Source organism: Etheostoma spectabile, chromosome 11 (assembly GCF_008692095.1).
Source record: "Etheostoma spectabile isolate EspeVRDwgs_2016 chromosome 11, UIUC_Espe_1.0, whole genome shotgun sequence".
Lineage (NCBI taxonomy): Eukaryota > Metazoa > Chordata > Actinopteri > Perciformes > Percidae > Etheostoma > Etheostoma spectabile.
Window position 1 is genome coordinate 17,410,812 of NC_045743.1, and position 26,960 is coordinate 17,437,771.

At 42.4% G+C, this 26,960-nt stretch overlaps 1 protein-coding gene across 1 annotated transcript in view; it reads left to right on the top strand.

Annotated features, from left to right (window-relative positions):
* Positions 1-207: 207 nt before the first annotated feature.
* prlh (prolactin releasing hormone) overlaps positions 208-26,960 on the top strand; it is a 28,013-nt gene continuing 1,260 nt past the window's right edge. Inside the window, exon 1 of the mRNA XM_032530049.1 lies at positions 208-358. Coding sequence (XP_032385940.1) covers positions 268-358 — 91 coding nt within the window. The 5' untranslated portion in view covers positions 208-267. The remainder of the gene's footprint in view (positions 359-26,960) is intronic.

A 26,960-nucleotide genomic window follows, 5' to 3' on the forward strand; every position in this document is an offset into this window, starting at 1 on the left:
CTGTTGAAAAGTGGGTGGGCCTAGGCCCGTCAGGCCCACCCATGACGCCGTGCCTGATACAAGGGTTAAAGCGATCCAAAGTTCAGACTACATGCATGTGACAGGAAGCGTTGTCTGTGCAGAGCCCGGATCATCCCGTCATTGGATTTCCTACATGTCCCCCCTCTGATGGTCCTCGAATCAGCTGCTAACTGATGTGTGACACTATGATCTGGGTTCACATGGGACTGGTCTTATGTTTGGGGTTTGTCTCCAGGTGGAGCTGTGATGAGGGGGTGTGCAGTCTTCTGTGCGGTCCTGCTGTTGCTGGGTCAAGCTCTGAGTGGTTCTCATCCAGACCGCTCCAGGACTATCAGAAGTAAGGGATCCCGTAACCCCTGACCCAAATATACGGAGACCCAAAGGGTTCAAAATCAGTATGAATATGAGATTTTAACCCTCGTGTTGTCTTCACTTCAGGACACATTTCCACATTTAAATCATTTGTATTGCACTCATGCCTCTATATTGTTTTTGTTTCCGTTTAGAGCATGTATATACTAGTGTGTATATACTAGTGTGTATATATTAGTGTGTATATACTAGTGTGAACAACTGGAAAGTCTTTGGACAGCTTGGGTCACTGAAGGTTAGGCACGGTAGGACTTTAGTAGTGTAGTGCATCGGCCAGCGTGTATTTGGGTAAATCAGGCGTCACACATGATCACGCACATTAAAAAGAGTAGCATTGGGTTGAAGGGAGCCTCTGGTTTAAGTACTGAGATTGAAAAAAAAAAAAAAGGGGCTCGGAGTCCACTGGATCCCTCATAAACCACAAGATGTAGTGTTTATATCCCCGTCTCTGTGAAAAATGAAGGAGCTGAGCGTTGTTTATTTTTACAATCCCTGCGCAGGCAGAGACGAAGAAAACTGTGACCAGGACTCTCGGGGCTCTGCTGGGTCTTTGTCTTTGTTTCCAATGTGGCTCAACCAATTAAGCGTTGTGTTAGTCTATGATTATATGAATCGGGATTTTGATGGAGGTTACTAAAAAAAAACGTGTAGAAAAGGACAGGGGAGCCTCATCCCTTGTTGGATTTCTTTAGACAGAGTGCCTCTCCAGTTCCTAGAGGGACTTGCCCCATAACCACCAAAAAGTTGTACATGCCAGCAACCCGAGGATATGCTAAACATTTTTACATGGTCTGAAAGACTCTTTTAATCATTGGCTAAACATAATTACATTTTATCATATATTATTAAAAAAAAATTGGCATACAACAACCGTAGGGCATAGCTATTTTTTTACTTGATTGTGTGTATTTTGAGAGAAAGTCTCCATAACCTGGAGGAGGGATGGGGTACATTGTGCATTATTATCCCAGTGGAGAAGCGATTTTGCATGGTGAGGGATTTCTGACATCCTTCTTCTCCTCTATTCTGATTGGTACTTTTTTCACTTTCGCATGCGTTCTACCTCTTCTCCATGTTGGTTGTGGTGTTTCCCGCTCTGAGCATCCAAAAGATGAAAAAAGGGCCAAAAAGGCGGCTAACTGTCGATCCCTTTGATTTTGAACTTGCGGTGACTATCCATCGATCGAGAGGACAGCCGAGCCCAGGTAGAAGCAGGACACCCAGAAAAGCTGTAACCCGTGCCAAAACTACTGCCGTCTATACAAGGAGCCCATTGTTGGTCCTCTTAGATGTTTTCGGTTTTCTTTTTTCCAAAAATTGTCAAAGAACATTTCTAGTGTGAGCATGTCATTTTTCATTCTCATTCGGCCATAATTTGCCTCAATGGGCAGGCTTTGTGTTTGCTCAGACACTGAACATGGTGTCCGGCAGAATGAAGATTGGACAATACCACATTTCACCCAAATGTCAAGAGACTCACGTGATATGAAACCACGGCCACACTGTTGTGTGTTACAGGAGGACTATGGCAATAGACTTTTCATCTTGCAGTGGGTATATCCTAAAAATAATAGGCTGAAACCTGTGAAAGGAAAGTTGTTGCATTATTAAGCCATATTCAACATGACAAAGCACAAACACACACCAAGATATGCCAGTAACACTAAATTAAGGGTCGGTCTCCGCAGTGTAAGTTATAAATGCAGATACATTTTGTTATAAATGGATCAAAATTGAATGACATATTTCACTGCTGTGCCGAATTGAACCGTTCTACCTATTATTTCATGGTAGCACATGCTTTAATTTAATTAATTTAATTGCATGAGAGATGAATAGGAGTCTGCACCAGTACCATTACTCTGTAGTGGTACTAAATTACCTAATGCAATACTTAATTTGAGGGTTCTCTAAAATCTGAGATGAGGTTTGTGAAAGACACCGTACTTTGGTTGTAATATATAAATCTACATTTATAAATCACACCGTATATGAACCATAATGTCTTCAACCACTTCTTTTTCTGATGCTAAACTTTATCAGCGCATAGCTCAACTGATTAAACCAGTTTTACTGATTAATAACAGTCTCCGTCCTCAGTCCTAGAGCCGCGGTCTCCGAGACTCTGGACATGGATGCAGGTGAGAGGGAGTCCGATGCTAGCTGAGGGCAGACCAGCGGCCCTCGGTTTTCCACGATTTGGGGACCAGTGAAAGTTCAGGACATGGGAATGGCTCCACAGCAGGTGAAAGAAAGAAGAAAGTACAACAAACTAAATGGGATTGGAAACAGCAATGCATATGTACAGGCATGTTTGTAGGTTTCTATTGATTTAGCTGACATTACTCCATGTAGGGGAATGGTGTACACACTAAACCTGTTAAGCTAGCAAGTTAGATAGCTTAAATTTCCAATCCTTTCTCTGTTGATTAAGGTCAAACAGAATCCCATATTTATAATTTATATATTGTATTGGATAACTCTGCTACAGCCGGTAATGGGTCCATGGAGGTGTGCAGAATGAGCCACATGGCTAAGTTCGTTACAGTATAGTAGGTACTTAAGCCGATATGGGGAATTTGGCTTACTTTTGTACAGGGGAGAAGGGCAGAGCGTGTCATCATTTTACACAGTACTATGGTCAATAGCATGCAATGAGGAGGAATTATTCCTTCAATCGACTACATTTACCATCAAAAACACGGTTGGATATCCCACAGTAAAGTACCAATTTCTCTGAATGCTGAAGAGAAAAACTGTATTCTGATTACTCTTGTATTGTTTTTAATGACTGGCGTACCCAGACAACCAGGAATGTTACATCTCGCTCCGTGTCCCGGCTCAGCTAACTCGCGTGGGGCAGCGGCGGTGTTGGGGGCCACCGGGCAGCAGCAGCAGTTGCACGGCCCCGAAGGACTGTGAGGAGGAAGACCAGACAACTCTTCCCTCTCTCGTCTCATCTGGGCTCTGCAGCCCACACCTCGCCAGGAGAGCCTGAACTCAGCCAAACCCTCCACCACAGGTATTTATATCATTCACAAGACCCCTTTTACATGACAAATGAAATCTAATTAAAAACACTTATTTGGCAGATGCTTGAGACCACACAAATCCAGTGTGATGTTTTTTTCCTGAAGTTTCCGAAGCAGCCTTAAAGGTTGGTAAGTAGTAAGATCTGAAAGTGGCATCTCCTCCGGTCTGCACCCTCCCCCACCTAGCCATCGGGGCCTTCGCCCACACCAGGCGTTGCACGAGCCCATCTGTGTTGTGCCAGTTAAAAGTATCAACCAGCATTTGATGCAACTTCTGATATAAACCTTCATAAGTGAATTTAGTAAGGTATAAGTAAATATTTCTGCGTGACCTAGATTCCGAAGACTAGGATGGACCCCAGGTTCAGTGGTGTACATATGTAAATTGTGGGGCGTGACTAAGGACTAGAGACCGAGCCAAATGAGGAGGAAGCCACATGAGTTCGAGTCAAACTGTTAGCTTTGTTGAGATTTAGCAGCAGTTTCAAATTGTGAGATTTGCAGAGGGACAGAGACATCAGTGGCTTGGAGGTTGTATGGTACAGTGCGTCCTATTACCCACCAAACTGTCGTTATTCAACATGACAAGGCACATGGGTTTTGAAATCTATTACCCCGTAAATCCCCAAGACGTGGAAACAAAAAAATCAAAAAAGTTGACTTGGACGCTATTAGGTTTAGACTTTGCTTTTACAGATATTTATTCAGGGGTGGAAGGACAGTTCTGAAGATTTGCTAGAACATTGGACCAGTGGTATAGCTCTGAGTCACTGCAACATGCCGCGTTGGGGGTTTTGATTTATTAAAATGGGCGATTAAAAGGGAAAGTAAGATATCATAAACCAAATGATAAAACTTAAATTTTGTCTTTTTAGCTATAAGATAGGGAAAACTTGATATCACAATCAATCATTTTGGTAGAGTCACAATCTTGTTATGACAGTCTTCATAGCAGCTAATGTTGGAACTCACACACCCACACACAAACACACAACACGTTCACAGACTGACATGGTGAGTGATGCGGGGGAGGACAGCGCTAGATCAGAGACAGGTTAAACAATTACATCTGTGTCTATTTACGTGATGGGATACTCAGTAATGTAAGGATTCCCGGTGGACTGTGGCGTTGCTGTTGAGGGGGAGCAGATAAATAACAGACTTGTGTATCCATTAGTTTGGTGACTTTAAAGTGGGCCTGCAATGTATTACTGCTGTCAGAAACCAGCTGGTCATGAGTTTAATTCTGACCCGCTGTGGGACTTCGTAATGTTTAAGTATTGAGTTGAAGATCGGACTCAACCAAACTCCAAGATGTCTTTGTAGTTATTTAAGATAAGGATATTGAAACACAGAGGGGATTGAACCTGTGGTGGAAGGCAGCAATGACAAATAAAAGCTGTTATCAGTCCACCGGCCCTGTGCTGATTTCAACCTTTGATATCTGGGTCATGGCGAATGGTATCAAGCTGGGCATCCATCTGGGCGACAAAACAGGATGCGCAGAAAACAAGCAGCCCAATTATTTGGGCTTTATCCATACAATACAGAAGGGTGTTTGGTCTTTGGCGGTGAGGTCCAGATCATTCACAAGCCAGTTACTCATCCCTGCAGGCGAGTGTCACTACCGCCCTTTGAGTCTGGTTTGGAAAGCCATTCAAGCGACAATGTGGACGTTTCAGTTTGGATTACGCTTGTGGAACAGACATTGGGGTGAGTCAGGGGGAAGCGCGGGGAACATGTGTGGCAGAACCGGTGTAGAGCCCGGTAGTAAACAGCATGGAGAAAAATAACAAATGTAGAGGCTTCACTGCTCACTGACTGGTTTGATGTCCAGATCCATATCTCATACATGAGACTTAAAGGAGTAGACTGACGTAAATATTCCATGTCGCTCTAGGCAGGCAGCTGTATTTGTAGAGCAGTTCAGCACAGGGCAATTCAAAAAAGTAAAAAAAATAAAAATAAAATTACAGATTAAGAACACAAGTATAAACAGTTAAAATAAAAACATAAGACAGATAAAACCCTAAACCTAACACCCTAACCATAAACTAACCTCCCTAAAACATACCCTAACCCCCTAACTCTACCCCACTTGAGACACCTTCCCACTAATTAGTCCATGTTAGTGTCCTTGGTGTCACCCTCAGGTGTCACTACCCTTCACCGACTCTATTTTGAGACGTTACTTTGTCTCCTTGGACTCTTTTCTCACTAATTAAGACGATCGCGGCTGCCTTTTGTCAAACACAGGAGGCATTTTTTTTTAAAAAGAATCCCTTGCATTGTGACTGCATTTCTTGGGTCATTTTGTTTGATTGTTCTCCTCAAGAAAGATAATAAACTCTTTCACGAATAATCGAAAACTTTTACTCCAGCTCCAGACTGTGTTTTTATTTTTGGTTCACCCACAGGTCTCTCCTCTTCACCAAATTTCCTCCCTCGCTGAACAGAAATCCAAACAACATAGAAGCGGATGGATGATCTTGCCAAACGAGTCATTGTGATTAGTTTATAGTGGGTAGGGTTACTGTAGGTACAGGGCCTTAGGGTCTACAATAAAACGGAGCAGCGTTGGAGGAGGCGCCGCATTCATTCTTTTGAGGGTTACTTAGGGGCCCGAAGCAAAACTTTCAACTTCCACCCGTTAAAATGACCCTGACTGATCTGGATCTGCTCCCCACGGTGTGGGCTATAGACCCAGGCGCCACTAGAACTCCATCCACAGCTTGGGCTATCCGGTTTAGTGCTTCATTAAACTGAGAACAGGGAAAGCCTAGATATAAATGGTTAGAGAGGAAGATTTTAACATCAACTTAATCAAAGATGCCTTCTGTCTGCTTGACTTCCTGATTCAAAAGCCTCTTCCTGTACCAGAGACCAACATGGGAAAAGTGTTGCATTGCATTTTTTGAACAGACTGACCCATTAGTGAAAAGCAATTTTTTCTCTAGTATGCTTTTAGCCGATTTTTGTCCAGGGACTCTTTCATCTGGACTGTATGCGTCACAAATCATTTTAGAGCTGACCTATCAATTACAGTGGGATCCCGGTCGGGGATGATGTGCTTTGGCTCGTAGCTTCAGACCGACGAGATGTGGTTTGATTTGTTACAGTATGAGTGAAGTGATACCATAGACATGCTGGAAACTTAGAGTGGTGATTTCACCAGTATCATTTAATCTACTAAAACGGATAATTGACATTTGTTTTTGAAGAAAACTAATTAATAAGTGTGGTAAACTTGTTCCCACCACGCCCGAAGAAAACACCCAATCACAAAAGCTGAGGTAGTCTTGCGATCATCGTCAAAACTAGGGTGTGATCAAGATGAATCCATATTTGGGATTGCAGTGCCTTTTTTTCAAAGGACAGTATTTTTAGTGTTCTGTTTGGCTGTTACAATGAAAATACTTGTTACCCCGTACCGTCTGGAGCTATTTATCTCATTTTACACCCAAACCAGCCCATTAAAACATGTGCTGAAAAACAATTTGAGCAGAAGACAAAAGGAACGCATAACAGGGAATTTGATTCATATTTGTCAGCGCTAGTTGACAGTTTGATTGCAGTTTCACAAGTTCTTATGACACTGCATTCAGGAGACTTCTTGCCTCTGATAGGATGTCTTGGTTATGCCTCCAAGAGCATTAGGAGAAGGAGGAGTACACATGTTCTTTTCACAGCTGACCTGGAGGTCCTGTTAGTACTCAAATATATGGTGACAAGTTTGAGCAATAGGAAAAAAAAGATTTTACCGTTACAACAGTGCATAGTTCTGTTTCGATGATCAGCCTACCCTAAATGTTCTTATGCCTCGGAAATCCCACTATCTTTCTCTTCGACTAACGTCTTTTCGTCATTATATACGGTTTTTCATGATCAGACTGTAGCCCCGACTTCCTGTTTCCCCAGATCCCTGAAAACCTGGCAGATGGCAGCGGCCCTTGAGGGACCCTCCTAACCTTAGAGCAGAAGGTCACCACGAATACACCAGGTAAATCCATTTAAATCTCACCCCGCAGTTCAATATCATTCCACACTCATCATTATCGAGACCTCCGGCCAGCTGTTGCAGAAAGGGAAAGCGTTAGGGAATTACCTGAGGTATTAAAATTTAAACAAAAAACATTCAAAAAAAGATGCAAGAACCATGGCAACCGGGGCTGTGGTTAGTCTTGTTCCAGATGGCTCTCAACCGGTGCCGTAACGCAGAAGAAAACAAACAGAGAGAGCCAAACTTTAAAGTTTTCTAAACACACATGAAATATGAACCTTGCACTTACTGGTACCAGACGTGGCAGGTTCCTATGAGCAAAATATGACTCAACAATGTCCGGTCCCAATCCTGCGACAGAACCTTCTGCTGCACACACAGCTGATGTTAATTACGCTGTGAGGTTGACATGGATATATGGGGTGTTTGGTTCTATTTATCTGGGACTATGCTGGAATGACCCCCTGAGTGGTGCCAGGTGGACAGAGGATTTGGCTGGAGCTTCTTTCTATAATGTGGGAAGTCGCTCAGTATTTGTATTTCTTGTAGTTGTTCATGCTGCTTGCACGTTTAGAAGAGTGAAGTGTGATGTCTTCGATAGTTGTAAGCAGTGAGATCATATTGGTTTATTATTGGGTAAGGGAGAAAAAAGAAGAAGATGAAAGAGAGTGTCCATTAAATGGCGCCAACAGGTGAACAATGTTTGCTTCTAATAAACACGCCTTCTTATCGCAAAAGGTGACACTGATTTTGCCAAGAGAACAACCGAGATCTTCAAGATTGTACTTTTAAGGGGACCGCAGAATGGACAAAATCGACTTTTGGTTATTCTGGCTACATTTCACATTTTCTATTCAGCTTGTGGCAATTGTCCCGTTAATGAACTGGAAATGAACTTAAAGTAAAGGTCATTGTGCTAATGATAACACTTAATAAAATGGACTGGCAGCCATAAAGCTACACTACATCAGTATTATTTTTAAACAAAGGCCCAGTATGTGTAAAATGGAAAAAAAGCTGCTCCAAATGACAACTCATGCAAATTATAAGATAATAATACTATGTCAGGTGTTATGTTTAGTCTATCTCCTATGGCCCCAAAAGTGGCCAAAAATATATATAAATCAAAGCTGCTTTCCAGCGGAGAATCCCTCCAATGTAGTTTTCAATTGTTCAAACGAAGTAAGGAATCTGGTCTGCAGTTAAAAGAGAAGTTTGACCTGTGAGGTTTTTATTGATGATAGCGCTTAAGAAGATTCACGGTTTCCCTCTTCACAACAAGGAGTTGGGCTTTTTTGCGTCCTTGGTCATCTGTGTTAATGGAAGCGGCACCCAGTTGCTCAAGTGAATCCTACACTCATCAACAGCAGGTCTCGTTGGATTTGGTGTCTGTTTTTAATTGGGTCATCTTGAAATCCACACAATCGAAGAGAATGGAGTCAACCAAAAAAACAGCAACGTAAACCCAAACACAGAATTGACGCTCGTCTTGGTAATAGTAGCTATCCTGCTCAAAATGAGAGGCAAGAATGATCGACTATGCTTACCTCTCTGTTGTGGCAGGACCAGCTTAAATCAAGGGCTCTGTGGCACGCAAAGTCTGTGTTAATGGCCGTAGCGAACGGAGAGTTCACAACTTTCAGCATCCATCCATCAACCATTCCATGCATGCATGCATATAGCCCTCCATGCATCCATGCATCCTCTATCCATCTCATTCCATCCATCCATGAATGCAGATCCTATCCATTCCAGCATCCATGCATCAATGCCATAATCTATCTATCCATCCATGCATTGATCCAGAACTTCTAGTTTCTGTTCAAGATCCCAGGTGTGTCAGTCTGCAAGGTGTTGGTGGATATGCGTTAGCAGAAGCGTGTACAAGTCAGAAGTATTGTTTATCGTGTGCTAAAACACCGCCCTACTTGTTGATGGGCTAATGTCTGTTCTCCAAATGCACACGTGCAGTTTACGTGAGGGACAGTGCTCCAAAAACGCAGCAATTGTTGGAACAATGAGCCATCGAAGGCCACACAGGAGCAGACTTCTTTTGTTTAGCCAACGACCTCGAATTCACGGCTGAAAATTAACTGTAGCTAGCATTGTCATCCAGCTGTAGTACCTAGCGCTGTGGTTTGGGGTTGTGTCTTTTTCTAAAAATGGTAGGGACTGTCTACAGATGGCATTAAGGTTTCTGCTGACTGTTTTAAACAAGAAATCAAAGTGATACAGTGTCATATATGGGCACACATGGTCAGGATATATCTTTGCTAAGAGAAGAGGCTAAAAACTAACACACCCCAGGCAAAAAGTCAGGCTCCTCTCAGCTGATGATCCTTAAAAAAAAGACACAATAGCTTAAATATAGCAGCTTTTATTGTTCTTGTATTGCCAGGTGAAGCTGTAAGCTAGTATTTTTCCTTGCAGGATAATAAATTATAAAAAGATTATTATAAACATTCGTATTATAGTACAGGAGAAAAAAATGAATTACTCTGTTTTTATAGTGCTAAACCACTGAGGCGTGTCACTGCTTTCACTAAAGCATGCCTTTTAAAAAAGCAAAGACACTAATAAGGTTGGAATAAAGGATGTTCATCAGCTGTGTTCCACAGAGCAGGCCCGGCTCCTCAGGACTCCAACACAGCTCCCTCCTCTTTCTCAGTGTGAGGAAGGGACTTAAGGGCAGCAACTGAGACAGAAAGCTGCATGAGATGAAGGACAACATCAGGACAAGGGTCTGACCTCGGACGCGGAACGAGAGCCCAGCATGGAGGGAGCACCAGAGGTGGGAGGCCAAGGCCCAGCAGGTGACCCAGCCCAGACCCACACCAGAAACAGCATCCTTCTCTGCAAGACTGGGAGGAAGAAGCGCGGCCCCCCCCCCAGCAGACCAGAAGGTACACATATCTGAAGACCGTTGATGCTTTCCCCTGGCAGCGGGGTTGGCGGGAGGGTTAAGGTAGTCCCGTATAGTCTCGCATTGCCAGGACCTTCCTCCACAGTGTGCGGAAGAGGGAACCCGTCTATCCTCACAGATTCCTGGATGGGAGAATTAAACATGCTTGGTTTATTGGCATTTCTTCAAACCAATCACATCGTCTTAGGTGTGTTAATACCCGATGGAGCAATGGGCCTCTTCGAAAAGGACCTCAGGAAGGGAAACTTTTTTGGGGGATCATGTGTACGTTCAAAAAGAGTTTTAGTCCTGCAACAGAAACTTCTAGTTAGTCTAGCTAGCGTCTGGATTTACATGCAGAGGATCTGAGGAAGGTAAACCTAGTCTCCGATTGGACAATGTCTAGCTAGCTGTTCTGGATGTACCCGCAGAGACCTGAGGACCCAGGTAACCATAGTCCTCAGATTGGAGATAGGCTAGATAGCTGTTGGATTTACCCTTACAGAGCTTGGAGGACCAGGTAACCACAGGGATGCACTCTCACGGCATGGCCGTGAAGGGACACCGCATTTGAAGGGTTTTCACACGCGCAAACGCCCACCCACGATTTTCTCACGGAAGTGTCAGCCGGTCCAGGTCAAATTTTCGAAAGATCGAGGTTATCTAGGTTTTTTACCTGTTGAAGCACTTATGATCGAATGCGTTGTGCTTTCAGAGACTGTGGGGGGGTTTTGGGTTCAAGAGCGCTCCCTGGTGTGGATTTTCAAAATTGTCGCAAAATGAGAACATTTTTCACGAGCCATCCACGGTGCATTATCCACCGGCTCCAAGGTATGAGCTTGAGTATTACCGCCCGTCCGTCGCTTTGGGTCCTCTCTCTCTGTACCGAATAGAGGTGAGCACGGAGGATGGTAGCTCGTACAACTTCAGTTCCTTTAGGGACTCGCTTTCTGCTGTGGGCAGTGACAAGTGCCATCCATGCGTAGACCTCGATAATGAGCAGCGGCCTACGGAAACCACTAAACGCTGTCAGAGACCAGAGAACCCAAATGGGCATCTTGTCTGTCGACGGTCTGAATGAGAATCCACAATATCAGGGAGCAATGACATGCACAGAAGATATATGAGCCTACAACGATCCAATCCGGACAACACGAGATGGGAGGAAGGTTATTTAGAATGGGCACACCCCCCCCCCCCAAACACCCCCCGAAGTTGTAAACTGAGCAGAAAATATGGTGAACAACATCTGAGCTATACTATATATACAAAATATATATATATAATAATAGGTACGGATCTGCAACGTGGGACACTATTGGCATCGCTAACCTCTGCATCTCTAAATGTAACTGTAATAATTAAATTTGAGTTTTTAAAAGAACAAATAGTCTTTATTTTCACAAAAAGTAAACAACAATAAGTGGGGTCAGAGGATGAGGGCAAACATTACTGAACATTGGCACAAAGGTTAAAAAGGATTAGAATCTAGTAACTCAAGGTTATTTTTTAGAATTTCAAGTGGTCTTAGTTGATCCTTCATCATTAATTAACTTTGGGTCCCTGGTCCCTACAACAGGGACCCTGTACTGGTCCCTACACCAGGGACCTGGACCTGTTACCCACAGACCCAAATCTTCTCAGCTTGTTGCTGAACAATATACGGTCTCTTTATGTGGTCATGATGTTTGGCTATTGTTGGGTCAGTTCTTATATCATACGAAGTTAATAATGTACAAGAATGTAAATGCTAAATGCTCTAATACTGTTGATACTACAACAATGCAAAGGCTCTTAAACCTAAGTTTTGGCACATATTCATGTAAGACTTGATTTAGACATTTTTTTTGCCAAAAAAAACTCTCAGAAAGGGCATTTATGGTTTATTTTCAATTTTTTACTGGGGGGGAATACCCCCAGACCCCCCTAGGGAGAGCCCCATCCCCCCACATATAACAAATTCCCATTAAACCTAAAGTAACAGACCAAAGAAATGCTTTGTACGCGGCAAAAATAGGGTTGGCCCCCCACATCTCACTACCAAGGTTTTGGAAAAGTTGGCAGCCCTGTAACCATTAGTCCTCAGAAATACCAGGGTTAGAACGCCAACACAAAGGAGGGAAGGTACTGGACATTTGGGCCAAAAATGAGGAGACATTAGGAATAATTACCGATGACACTGGAAACAATCAGGGAAATGAAACGTGGTTTTTCATAATGTTGTTCATTACCAAGTTTGTAACCGTGAGGGTACCCAACAAAGTTTAACCGAGACTAAACCAGAGTAAAGTAACAGGGACTTTAGATGTTAAGATGTTAGATAACAGACTGACCATCCTGTATGTCACAGATGTGAACTAAACCACAGACCGTTGCCTCTTCCCTGTGGGACTCACAACATTGATTAAATGAGCAGAAAATCAGCAGAGGAAAAAGAATGATTCCACAAACAAGAGGGTTTGATGCCAGAACGTTCATCAGAAAACACTGCATTGCTGTGCTGCACATCTGTCAGTTGCACACTCAGGTACTTTTAAGCTAAACCAAGAGACTGGCTCATTGAAATTCCAGTACCATGCGTCAGATCGACACAGGCACAGATTCACTTACAAGCACATGGCTAGCAGTCAGCATAATCACAAGTAAGTCCAGCACTTAGCATTTATTTTCACTTTGCAACCAGCGCTCCCCAGCTTTTCTGAAAAACATAGACTCGACTAGACAATACCTCTTCTTATAGTTGCATGAGCGCTACGCCTGCAACTGTTTTCATTGGCTCTTCTAGTCCATACTTTTACACTTATCTTCATTTTACACCACCTTTCTTCAACAGTGCTTTGCTACAGGCTCTTTCAAACTGCTCTTTCTTAAGGATTAAGTATCATATAACTACTAGCTTTCTACAAGCAGGACACACATCCTCTGAAGTAGAACCTGATAAGGCACCAAACTTGTAAAACTGGGTTTTATGTCAGAAGGCTGAAGGGGGTCACAGAGGTCAACAGCCCATGATCTGCTTATCAGCAAACCAAAGCTGTTATTGATTATAGTATCTTTTAAATGTAACAAACTGACACACTTACAGGAGATATGCTGTTATGAAAGGTAACTCTTGCTGTTCTGAAAGAAATATTACTTAATTGTGTGCGCTGCTGCTGGGGTTGGTATAGTTTGTGATACAGACTGTATTTGGAAAATTCATCCTTTTTGGAAAACGGTTGTTTGGACCTTTCAATCCAACAGTGCTCAATATACAATAACCTCCAACCACTAATAACAAAAATAGGTTATATTGTCACCTCTTTCCAGGAACAAGCAGGAGTGCATTTTCTGATCTGGACAACGTTAATGATGGATTGGCTTTTTGCGGAACAAATCATTTTAAAATTGAACAGACTTGAAGAAAGTAGATCATGTATGAGAGGGACCTTTCACTCTTGAATAACCAACTTGTCAGCAATCTAAATGACTTCACACTCTACCCTTGATTTGTTTTTTTATCTTTGCAAATGTTTTTGTTACACTTCAACTAAAACTTACCCGTACCATCAATTGTAAGTATCTACATTGGTTGAAAATGGCAATAAAGCAAAGTGTTCGTTTGCTTTCAGGGGTTACATAAATCCCAATTTGCATAAAAATGGTTTTATGGTGGAATCTAATTGCGCAAAAGTACCTACATATCTTTCAGTCTTTAAGATTTCAACAAAAAATGTAGATTAAGCTAAGTGTAACTTTTGATAAAAATGAAACATCTGGGTAAATTCAAGGCCATTCCAGTGAGTTATACAAATCTAAACATAGACTTCAAAACTCTCTATTTAGTCAGTTGACTTGTCAGAGATGTGTCTTTTGGCGACCACGAGTGAAGATAAATGACTTTTTGCTGGAGTCCATGGTGTTGTTTTCTCCATGTGCCTCCTTGGCTTACTAGCGACTGCATAGGAGGGAGGTGGGGGTGGGTGACGAGATCAAGAAGGCTTGGACATGTGGAGACGACCAACCGTTTGTGTTGTCATTAATTAGAGTTACAATCCATGGGGACACAGAAAAATACGCACTATAGCTTTAAATAAATATACTTAAAAATGAATATTTATAGTGAAACAAGAGTTTGCTCACCGAGGGAGTCACAGGGGGGCTCACCGAGGGGTCTTGGAGGGGGTCACCGAGGGGTCACCGAGGGGTCACCTGGACATCACCCGGGTTGTAGTACATCGGGAAACCTTTTGTGCGATGGTAAAATCCTCCATCTTTTCATCCTCTGATTTCCTGTAATCATCTCTGCTGTTGTTTCTTAATAAAGGCATAAGGGTCAATAAATGAAAACACAAGTTACATTTTGGTATTCATACTTCTCTTGTGACAAGCCAGTCAACAGAGAAGCCTGGAGAGACGACGGCCCCCGCGAGGAGGGGTCAAAGGGAGGATTTTCAAAGGCTCACGGCCTTGGTGGAGGGGAGAGGACCAGGTAGCTCAGGCAACCGCCAACGTCCAAACGCCCAGAGTGAGTAAGGGGAAACCAGAAGCGAGGTTAAAGCTCATGTGGGCGTCTTAGTGTTTGTTGTTAAAGAGGACAGAAAAGTGAACTCCCTTTTCTCCGAGGCCTCTACATAGCGACACAGGATGCTGCACTGAATGCTGCCGGCATGCCCGGGACCAAAGAACAGAAAGGTAAGGACAGTTATTTTTTGGACAAAAAGAGCGAGCAGCAGCTGTGTAAAATCATTATTAAAATGTTTCCATGTGTAAAATACTTCTCAATTATTGTATAATGCAACGACAGTACGGGAGTGTGTTTTGCAAGCGAGAGCGTCTTTAAAACATACATTGGTGCCTAAACTTTTAACTTAACATTCACAATTAAGTGCCGTTATTTTTGTGTGTTGATGTACAAATTTGAATAGTAATGTATTTTAATGGTAAGCCTGTGTCAGATCAACAGACAGATACGGTAGAAGTGTACTGAGATGCCAAAGGGACGGTTTTGGGGGGGAGATGGGTTAACAAACGGCCTAGGATCTCGAGTGTCACAGTGACCCTGTTCTCTTCCTAACCACTCTGTTGGTCGTTGGAGTTCATTTTGTCACATGTGTGTCACTCCTTTCAGTGTACGCATCTGGTCCTACAAACCTCACCTCCGGTTAGGTCCAGTCGCTCCGTTGTGGGTTCACGTGGGTTTCATGTTGGTGTTGGTCCACCCAGAGACACGCAGATCGGGTCCTGCGACGCCTGGGTATCAGTCAGTTATGCTCCATCATGTGTTGTCGGTCCGTGATGTTTTTGTGGTGGTGTGTCCTTTCCTGTTTTCCAAGAGACGGACGTCTGTTGGCATGGATCTCTCGAGTGTTGCGGTACTTTGTGATCCTCAGTGGGACCAGAGATTTTTTTCCCTGTTCGGTCCTGCGCGAGTTTTTGTCACAGTCCCAACGTGTGGCTTCGATTCTCCCAGTTTGTGTGTCCCCCCCCAGAGAGGCTAGCGTCATAGCAGTTCGGTGAAAATGGTCAAAATCGTGACCTGTACACAAATCAATGACTCAAATAATGTGGACCATTCTGAGAACTGGTCGTGAGATATGACTGGACTCGCCCTCTTAAATTTGAATCAGTCAACAAAGAGATTTTCTATCTCCTCAGCACATCTGCTGGATCAATGTTTCTACCCTCCAAGGTGACAATAAACTGATATTTTCTCACATTCTTACTTTATATTCTGTTTGTTTCCCACTTGTTGTCTTCTAGTCTGCGATCCCGATCCAAGCAAGGAGACTCTCCCACAACTTTCCCAAAGTAAGAACTGCACTGCTGCCCTGGAGCAGGACCGAGGGCTTCTGCCTGACTCGAAACTCTAACCTTGTTAAACTCAAGAACATGATGATCTGCTGGGTAAAACCAGTGTCCTATTGACACAGCTTTAATTTTCCCAGCTGTATGTTGGATTCTTAAACTCTGCAGGATTCACAAAGGTCACTATAAAAATACTTTAGTACTATAAATGTTGTTAGGCAGAGTATTCTAATCATCTGTTTTGCTGTGTCACTGAGAAACTCTATGGGGCAATCCCATTCAGCCTAGAGACATGATGAAGCACGATAGGCATTTGTGTAAATGGTGTGCTGCAGCTCCTTTAAGAGAGCTCAGTGCGTGTATGTGGGCGTGTGTGTGTGTGTGTGGGAAAAATGGGCAACAAAGGAGAAGAGGAAGCAGATGTGGTAGGACGTGAACGGAGCGAGTTGGTGGAATTAAGTTAAGGTGTGAACGTGTGTGCGGGGTCCAAGTAACCCCCGACTGGAAGCCAAGTTCATTCATTTGCTCAGCAGAAACGGGATTTTAACCCTGACGTTATTCATTGTAACAAACGACAGCCTGGAGTTGAAGAGTCTTCATGTTTCTGACCGTGCAACAAGTTCTCCAAAAACCCACATGAGGGTATAGGGAAACCAGTCAAAAGTTTGGACACACTCAATGGGAAAGTAGGTCAAAACCTTTGGCAGGTACTGTGTGTGGTTTACTTCCTTACCTCTAGCAGGACCCACAGGAGCGTTTTCTATCCTCATTGCAAGAGAAGGTGTCACGGTTATACGAGGATAGGAACGCGAACGCAGCGATGAGAACAGCAGGCAGGTGAGGGTAAATCAGAGGTTATTAAACAAAGACCGGGAAAAAACACCGGGGAAGCAGAAGGAGGAGGCAAAAGTCCAGGAACAACAAAATCCAAAAGGTCAAAAGCAAGGCAGTCTCAAACAGGTCCAGGTGAAGGCCACATTAAAAAAAACGCGTAAACAGCACAGGGGACAACTCACTGGGATACAAGACAGAAGGCATCCGACAAGAGAAGCCAGCATTATTATATCACAAGGTAACAAGGTAACGAGGTCACGAGAGGAGGTGACAAGAGGACAGGAACCTGGTGGAAAACATCCGGTAATCACAAGAGAGGGAAGGGACACAGGAGTAAAGCTAGAGGGCGAGGACGAGACAAAAACCCAGACTTCAAAATAAAAGGAAAACAGACACCAGGACCCCTCAGGGGACAGGAGACAAACACGACCATGGAGAAGGGACACAAAATTAGACGGACAAAAGAGAAAAGGAATCCAACCACAACAGATGTAATGGTTGCGTTTTTGAAGGTAAAGACCGCGGTTTAAACACAAACGTAATGTGGAAAATGGTCGCAGTTTGGTTAGTTTAAAAACTTCAGTTAAGTTTAGACAAACTCATATTTGGGTTTACTTCACTTCCGGTTACGCATGTGACACCAAAACATAGATGTAAAGAGGGTTGCTTGCTTTTTTTTCAATAATGTTATATGTTAGTCTCCTTATCTGTCATTTTACATTTTAGGGTAATAACAAAATCTGCAAAGCAAATCACAGTCAGACTTTCTAACTGTACAGTTGATTAAAAAACAAGAGAGCCAGTAGAACATGGATGCTGTATGTTTCACAGCCAGTGGCCAGGTTTGAGAGGAACTCATTCTAAGGGGGCTCCTGACCAGAGGAAAACCCAGTGGCTAAGCCTGAGACCAGGGCCACCTGTGCGGTTATGACCCCGCTACACGCTGCTGTGGCACTGAAGAGTTACTCAATAGTAGCTGCCATTTGGGGAACAAAACTAGGATACGATGAGTGGATTGTCTAAAGTATGTGCAATGTTGAACTTTAAGCAGTCGTTTACATATTGAGATAAACCTTCCTCAGTTCTAAGAGGTAGAAAATTGACAGCCTGTCATGTCTGCAAGTGTCCACCGACATTGTACGTGCCATAATTTGTCATGACAAACAAATCAAAAGCTGATTGAGTAGAAAGCTAAAGACAGGACGCTTAGCTAGCTTAGCATAAAGACTGAAGGACAGTTGGTGTCAGCTCCTGGTGGCAGGCTAACCAAACACTTAAAAATAACAATAAAATGAACTGACAAGACAAAAGACCCGTTTTCACTGTCATTCATTCATCTTACACAAAATATACCTTCATCCAGAACAAACACACACACACACACACACACCACACACACACCACACACACAGACATTGCATTACATTTTCTAGCAGTACTTAGGTCACAAACATGTTAGTTAGTGAGCTTTAGAGGTGCAGGTAAGCGATTTTGTTAACTTTAAACCAAGCCACGCCCAGTCTTGATGCTAAGCTAGCTAACTAGCGTGGCTGCCTATTTTAACAGACGTAGTGGTTTTGATTTCTTCCACATTGCTAAAAAAGGCAAAATAAGTGATTTCTGAAAATGTCGCATCATTCTTTTAATGTAGTTTCCCAAAGGTTCTACTGCCGGAAAAGCACTTTCCTTTACTGGTTGCGCTGGGCTTGACTTTTCTGGAGGATGGTGGTTGCTTTCCCATCAGGCCTTTGTGGTTGGATTTAATAGCTTTTTATTTTGCTCTCTGTTTCAATCAAATAAACCAAATTCTTGCCATTGTTAAGCTGAATGAGGATCCAATGATTTTCAGTTTATTCCGACAATTTACGTTCTTCATGTCTTTTTACACTTTTTTTTACACTAGATGAGGGATAATCTGTGTTCTGAGTATATTATTATTATTATTCTACTTTTACACACGTCTTGGTTGTGCCCGAATTAAAATAAGAAGTGCTGATCTTTGCACAAGAACTGAGAACTATTACAGCTAGAATTAGAGAAAAACTATGAGTTAAAGGGAAGTTTCGGTCATTCCAACACGTAGATCTGAGTTTGTCGAATGTGTGTGTCTGTCAGTAGAGACGAAAAACACCAATCGTGCTGGTCTACACGAGTATCCTCTGCTAGAGTTAGCACCAACATGGTAAAACAGGGCAAGTTATAAACAGGTTTAGTCTCTAAACATGTTCAAAATGGCATTAAGTGCCCCCACATGTGGCAGTGATTCTTTCAGACTGATGCAAGAGATGGTGAAAGAAAATTTTATGAAAGTTGTGTTAATTCAGCTGGTTTAGTTCCTGTGTTGATACTTAAAGGAGGTTAGGGACGTTTCAAACTACAACGCTGGAAGAGATACAAACATATTTTAAAAATTAAGCATTTGCTTATTTGTTAAAAGTGGAGTGCTGTAGTACAACCAGCAAGAGACAAGTTATAAGAGGTAAGTTGGAGACACTACCATGTACCAATTATTGATAGCTACATATTTTAGTTTCATCTCTTTTCTGTGTTGTAGGTTGTAGGACGGTCCTAAGTCTTACGCTCTCAAACAGGAACTAAACACAGCTGACTTAACACCATACTTTATGCGATCTTTCACATCTCCAGCATCAGAGATCACCTGTGTTCACTCTGAAAGAAATCACTTCACATGGGGGGGGGGGCACTTTTAATGACATTTTGAACATGTTTGAGGGCTAAAAAACAGGTTTTATAATCCGTTGAAGCCTGTGGGGTGCTAACTCTAGCAGGAGGAGAACACCGGTGTAGACAGCACCAATTGGTTAGTTTTTCTCTATTCTGACAGACCTCCACCATTACAACCTACAGATCTACGTGTTGGCAATCAACCGGATTTCTCCTTAAAAGTACATGGCTGTTTTACTGTGATCTTACATACATTCTAAGGTGAATTTGAGACACACATGTATCCCACCCAGGTCTAATGATGACAAAAGAAAATTCACATTTATTTATTGGCCAAATACAACAAGGGCCGAGCTGTGGTAGTCTCCCAGCAGTCACTTTAAAAACCACAGCTTTAGTCCACTATAAAATAAAAGCTTTAATTTCTTTTGATTATCACATTTCAGTCAAACAACTCGCGTTAGAATTGTGAATAGGACGGCATAACATTGTGTTTGGCCTAGGGACGGCCGACCTCATTACTTCCACGCAGATATGTTGCATGGGATATTGGGGAGGTGATGACATTAATAGCTTGGATATGTTGTCCATTCCTGTCGTTTGTTTCTTCAGTAATCATTTGCAACGCTCACAGCTCACCGTTATTAATAAGCATCAACATGTTTCTAAGATATCACAGAACTGTAGGTTCTGTTAGAATTTAAGTGACATGAATGATTTCTGTGAATCAATAACCCAATCAAGCAATGACCTGATGGATTAATAATGGTTGAACAGCAATGATAACGCGTTTTCTGTCTGTCTCCGTTTGGCAAACCCCCCAGTGATGACGCAGGGCTATGAGGAGGAGGCTGAGCATCATGTGACCACGTTACCGTTTGGAATCAGCTGAACATTCAGCTTTCATAGACTGTCAACGGATGGGGGGGGGGTTACATTTAATTTCACATGTGTTGAGGTGAAACTATATGAACCATATGATGAATACATGCCTACGTTAAAACTGGCATCTTTCGGGTGTCAGAGCAAGTTAAATGCCTTCACTAAATGTGCAAAAAAACGTTCAATTGCTTTTTAATCTAAAAAACCTTGATATTTATTCAAAATCTTACAATGCATTTAAATGAAGCTATTTATAGCAGTCGAAAACATTGTGCAAGAACGAACGCAAATCAGTTTGAAATAGTTTACATTTTACCCTTTTTTTATGTACTTTCTGGGTTTGGGGTCTCTCACCAAAACAACGGATGGTGAACGCGGACTTTTGTGATGTTGGAAGTTTGCGTGGAATTATGGGTGTGTGTTTTATTGTTATACAAAAAGGGGATAAGCCAGCCCACCACAAAGGGACCTCCACGGAGCCATTTTGAGACAAATAAGCCATCATGAGCCATCGTTAGCGTCCCATTGACTCCATCATTTTGGCGCCAACTTGGACAGCCAATAACTTCATAAGCTACATTAGCCAGCAGCGTAAAACCACCACTATCACAAAATATTTCACCATGTCAACGTTACCTTGGGATGGTTTCATACCGGGATGGACGGGTTGTTGTAACGCTAGCTAGTACTCAACATTGCTAGGAGACGGGCGTGGGGGGGGGGGGGGGTCTGCGAGGAAGGCCGATGGCCGTCTGTGCAGCCAGCAGGCACATCTCCAGCTGCCCCGGATGATCTCCTCACTTTTCGTATCTTAAAACATTCATTTTGGGGTCGGGTTGTTCGTTCTAATTTGCAAACAGCATGCAACATGCAAAGAGAAACGAACATGTTCTCACCACGTTCAACGGGAACTTTTTGAAAAATTAGTTATACATAAATCTAAATCACCGTTAATAAAAATATGTTCATAGTAGATGTGGCCGGGTTGGGCTCAGTGTGAGAATTCAAGGTCCAGGGTTCAAAATCCGACCTGTGCTGATTTCCGGCCGTTTTCTCTCTCTCTCTCTCTCTCTCTCTCACCCCTCTCTCTCTCTCTCCACATAACTGTCAGGCAAACATTAACGGTGGAAAAGCCACACAAAAAAATCTTTAAACATCTGCTATAGCGAATACAGGAATAGCTATATTTTTTAATTGGTTTCATTTTCTATTAACTGTTTGCACAAACAGACGGGGTGACACATTAAAGGACAACCCTACTCTGGAAAGCAGAGGGTTTCCATGCGGTTACCAAGGGTTATGGATGCGCGAGGTCGAACGCTCGGCCTTTGCAGTCACAGGTTGTCCTGTGACTGTGTTGTCCTGGGTCAAATTTGGACTCCATTTTCAGGTTTTTCATCACAAAAAAATACTTTGAAATAAGCTGGAAAATGTCAACATAGAAATACAAAATAACTTTGGAAAGAACTTCAAAAAAAAGCACCACAAACATTGGAAAAGTGACAACAAAAGTTCAGAAAGCGATAACGTTTTTTTTTCTGGTTGACAGGAAGACGACACGGAGGTTACAAATCAGTCAACATCTGTAGACGACTACTTTATTTTAAGTGGTGAAGCTCTTATTAAATTATGTGTAATGCTAATTAGCAGTACAATGTGTGTATTAGTATTGAAAATTATATATAAAAAACTAAACTGTATTTCTGTCTCTTCTTTACTTTTTAAAAGTAGTTTGTGACCTTTGTGACATCAAGCTGGACTTTCTACATCAGTTCCCTACAGTGTTTTGTCTTTCTGCCTCTTCTGTAGCAGAACGGCCTTATCTCCTCTCTCAAATCATGCTGTTATTGTTGACAGTGTTTCCCAATCATGCAATCTGCTCGTCACACTCTAAGAAATATCTGTAAATTAACAGTTGTTGACTGTACATTTAACAGAAATTGCCCTGAATGTGTTTTCAGGTATATTTCTGTTCATTTCAAAATAACGACGTGTTTTGTTTTTTTTAACCATTCACACAGTATTAACTGAAAGATTGCTGTTTTTTAATCACGGTAGAAAGTCAAGCTAATGAGCTGCCGGTACTTTTTCAACTGTCGGGGATTTATCTTAGAGTGTAGATCATTACACATTCCTTTCTTATATGTCTATGTATTTTAAATAACGAGGGAGGATAGAATCTATGCACTGCAATATTTTAGGAGAGGATCTTCCGAGAGGCTTTTACAATCCCAAAAAAGTTGTATAGTTTAGATTAGTACCCTTTAGCATATTTACAGTGCACACACTTTTGAAAAATCTTTGTCTGGCGATGGGATGAGATACATACCTCAGGCCTCCATGACTATTGAAATTTGCTTTTTGACTTTTAGCAAGTTGGATTACCAGCCTTTGCGTCATGTTTTAATAATAACAGAAGAAGAACAAATAGGTAAAGCATGATCACAATGGTTGGCATTCAATAATGTTATTATTAATAACGAAAAGAGCCCGCGCCTACGAAGAATGGAAATGTCTAACAGGCAACTCCAAGCTTAAAGATGTTGCCATTAGTTATGAAAAAGTTCAAAGCTTGACACTTTAAAGTTGACTTGTAACGCAACGGAACCCAAATCCAAACATCTCTCCCAGTTTATTGGGACTTTTGGGATTTGGTGCACTATTCCCCCCTTCACACACAACACACACACACACACATACTGGGCAGCTCCATATACAGTCAAATAGTGTGTCTATATCTATTGTTGATGTGACACTCAGCATATTAAACATGTGCCTGCCCCACCGTGGAGTATAAAGAGATGATGGAGCGACTGATAAACGGAGGACACCGGCCCCCATGGGGCCGTTGAGACCTCGCTCCGAGGACATCTCACTCCTTTGTTGTTCAGTCTGTCCTCAATAACTGCTGTGTGCCAGTGGGATTTACAATTAACGTGACACACACTCACACCTGGACGGAGAAGAGGATTTACTCGGGTCAGTCATCGTTCGTGCACCTGGTTAATCCTGTGGTCCGACGGTGTAGTCTCATTTTGGTTCCAGTTTTGCTGTAAAATACTGTGAATATGGTTGGGATCAGATGTGATGCCAGATTGGAGGGAAGAATGTCAGAAAAAAAAACTCCTTGAATATGAAAGATAAGTTGGTTTCTCCTTAACCCTTGTGTGGTATTCAGGTCAAATTGACCCGTTGTCAAATTTTACAAGAAGGAAAAATGGAACAAGTGACATTTTTCTACCTGAAATCAGCGTCCTTTCCTTATTTCCTGTGATGAACATGTATTCCTACTCAGAACATTATTCTAGATATGACACTTATGTGGTTCCATAGTGGATTTTTTAAAATGAATTATAATCTTATGACACACCCCACTTCCATGTTTAATAGTGTGCTGTAGAGACGGATGCATTCCCTAAACAAGATGTTATCTCAGCTTTGGAAATGAGATAAAGACAATATTGTTAATAATCATGAAGTAAAATTTGATTTCAGAAGTGTTTTTACAAACCTAAAATAGTCCCAAGTACACGAGAGGGTCCCAAAGTGAAGACAATACAAGGCAGGCACGGCGCCAGGATTTCAGTTTGGATGGGCAGACCAATTTTGGGTGGGCCTTAAATTAAAACATGATATCAACCACTGTTTAAACTAATACAAATGAATATATACTGTTCTATTATCTGTGCTAACATAATGAGATTTCAATAGCTGATGCTCTTTAAATATGTTGTAAAAAAACATTGTACAAACGTTTGGTTGTATAGGACGACCTGTCGGACGCTCCTTGGTTATGACCAAAGAGGAGCGGTTGGAATCTCCATACGCACCACACCTGGCTGCGCTGTTACGCAAAGTCCATAGACTGGTAACAGTGGTCAGGCAATTTAATATTCTCCAAAACATAATGTAGTTCTGCTCGTATAACAGGAGGCCGAATTATTTCACAATTCTGTGTAATTGTTTTTAAAGTTTTAACCATACAGATCAACAACAATGGCCGACCAGTTTCATTCAACACCGGGCACAGAACTTGTTCGTTGACAGTCATCTGTCGGGTAAAACTCAAGTTATTTCCAAAAGAGACAAACTGTTACTGTTAGCGTGATTTCGTGTATAACCATATTAACCAAAAGGAAAGAAATCACATTAACAACAGACACCAGCGCCATAACAAGGGGATCCCAGGCGGGAAAAAAGAACAACAGTAACACAGCGATATAGAAATAGAAATGTGCCTGTAGATTTGTAACGGGTTTGAATCGATTATTTTAATATATCTCAATACAGACAGAGGTAGCCTCACCATCTCCTTCTCCCTCGTGCGACCACCAATTAAATCGCATAAAAAGGCTAGAAGAAGCGAAAACGGCACGACTCATTTCCTCTGTTTCCTCTGCTATGTTAACTTTCAACATGTAGCATACGGACATCGCATGGTTTAGGCGCATCGACACACACACACATCAACCACCACTACAACACACACCACAACACACACACCCACACACAACACACACACACACACATGACACAAATACAGCAGTAGTCGGTGGGGTTGACTCTTAAATGTCGATTAGCATCATATGACGACGAAGTACAAGAGTTACTTTACAGTCTGTATGTCAACAACACAGAGACATTAAGGCGAGAGAGAAAGCATGGTGATCCTATTGTTTTGTTTAATCGGTGAACTGAAAGACGCGTTCCACTGACAGGATGTCATCGCAGTGTTATCAGGAGCTTTTAGGAAAAGCATGGATAATTGGGAAAACGTCTCTCCACCAGTGTTGAGCAGAGCTAGGCTGTCTGTGGTGCAGAGTGGATAGGTAGGAGACTCAGGACTGCTGATGGTGTCTTTTCTGAAGGCTAGAGACACTCAGGACTGTGATGGTTGTCATATAGTCGCGAGGCTAGGAGGGGACAACATAGGATGCTGATGGTCATAGTCTGAAGGGAGGGGACATCAGGGACTGCTGATGGTGTTATAGTCTGACGGCTGGGACGTTGGAATGGAGTGTCTTATCGAGGCACTGCTGATTGATTGGTCATTAGTACTGAAGGCTAGAGACATAGGACTGTGATGGTTTGTCATTAGTTGAACCGGCTAGGGACATCAGGGACTGCGGATGGTTGTCATTTAGTCTGACGGCTAGGAGCACCTCAGGGAACTGTGAGGTGTCATTAGTGAAGGCTAGCGGGAACAATCAGGTGCTGATGGTGTCATTAGTTGAAGGACTAGGGACATCAGGGACTGCTGATGGTGTCATTAGTCTGAGACTAAGGAGAACATCAGGACTGCTGATGGTGTCATTCGTCGGAAGACTAGGGGACAATCAGACTGGTGATGTGTCATTAGGTCTGAAGATAGGGGACTCAGGATCCGCTGCAGATGCCATGTGAGCATGAGCGTGTCCACTGTGGAATACAAAGTGTTGAGTTCCTAAGTGGCAGTCTATCGCGTGGAAATTGCGCGAGTCACTGTCACTTAAAGACAACAAAACTTTTTTTTTAATTAAGTTAAAACTACTTAAGAGGTTTAGACTAACTTGCCAAATTATGAGACTTAATTTGCACTTTTTAATATCTTTATATTAAATTATATTATTTTCTTATTTTTTTAGAAAAATTTGTGGGGGTGGGCCTGTGAAAAAAGTGGGTCGGGCCTAGGCCCGTCAGGGCCACCCATGAGCCGTGCCTGATACAGGGTTTAAACGGGAATCCCAAAGTTCAGAGATACATGCATGTGACAGGAAGCAGTTGTCTGTGCAGAGACGGATCAATCACGTTTTCTGTGGATTTCTCACATGCCCCCCCTGATGGTCCTAGAATCAGTGTACTGATGTGGACACTATGATCTGGGTTCACATGGGGACTGGCGTATGTTTGGGGTTTGTCTCAGGTTGGGCTGCTGTCTTGAGGGGGGTGTGTGTGCAGGTCCTTCTGTGGCGAGTCCTGACTGTTGCGGGGTTCAGCTCGAGTGGTCTCATCCAGGACGGCTAAGGACATCACGAAGATAGGGTCCGTACCCCAGACCCAATATACGGAGACCCAAAGGGTTTTCCAAACATAGTATGAATTGAGATTTTAAACCCTCGTGTTGTCTTCATTCAGGAACATTTCCAACCATTTATAATCATTGATTGCCACTCATGCCTCTATATGTTTTGTGTTTCGTTTAGAGATATGTCAGGTGTAATACTATGTTATAGTAGTGGTCATATACTAGTGTGTTCTTAGGTTTTAGCTAGTGTGTGATATACTAGTGTGTATATAGTGGATATTAGTGGTATGTACTAGAGATTAGTGGTATATACTAGTTGTGTAGATACATAGGTGTATATAGTAGGTGTTGATATGTGTGTATATAACTAGTGTGTGTGTATCCTAGTGTGATATATTAGTGTGTATATACAGTATTAGTGTGTATATATTGCTGTGTATT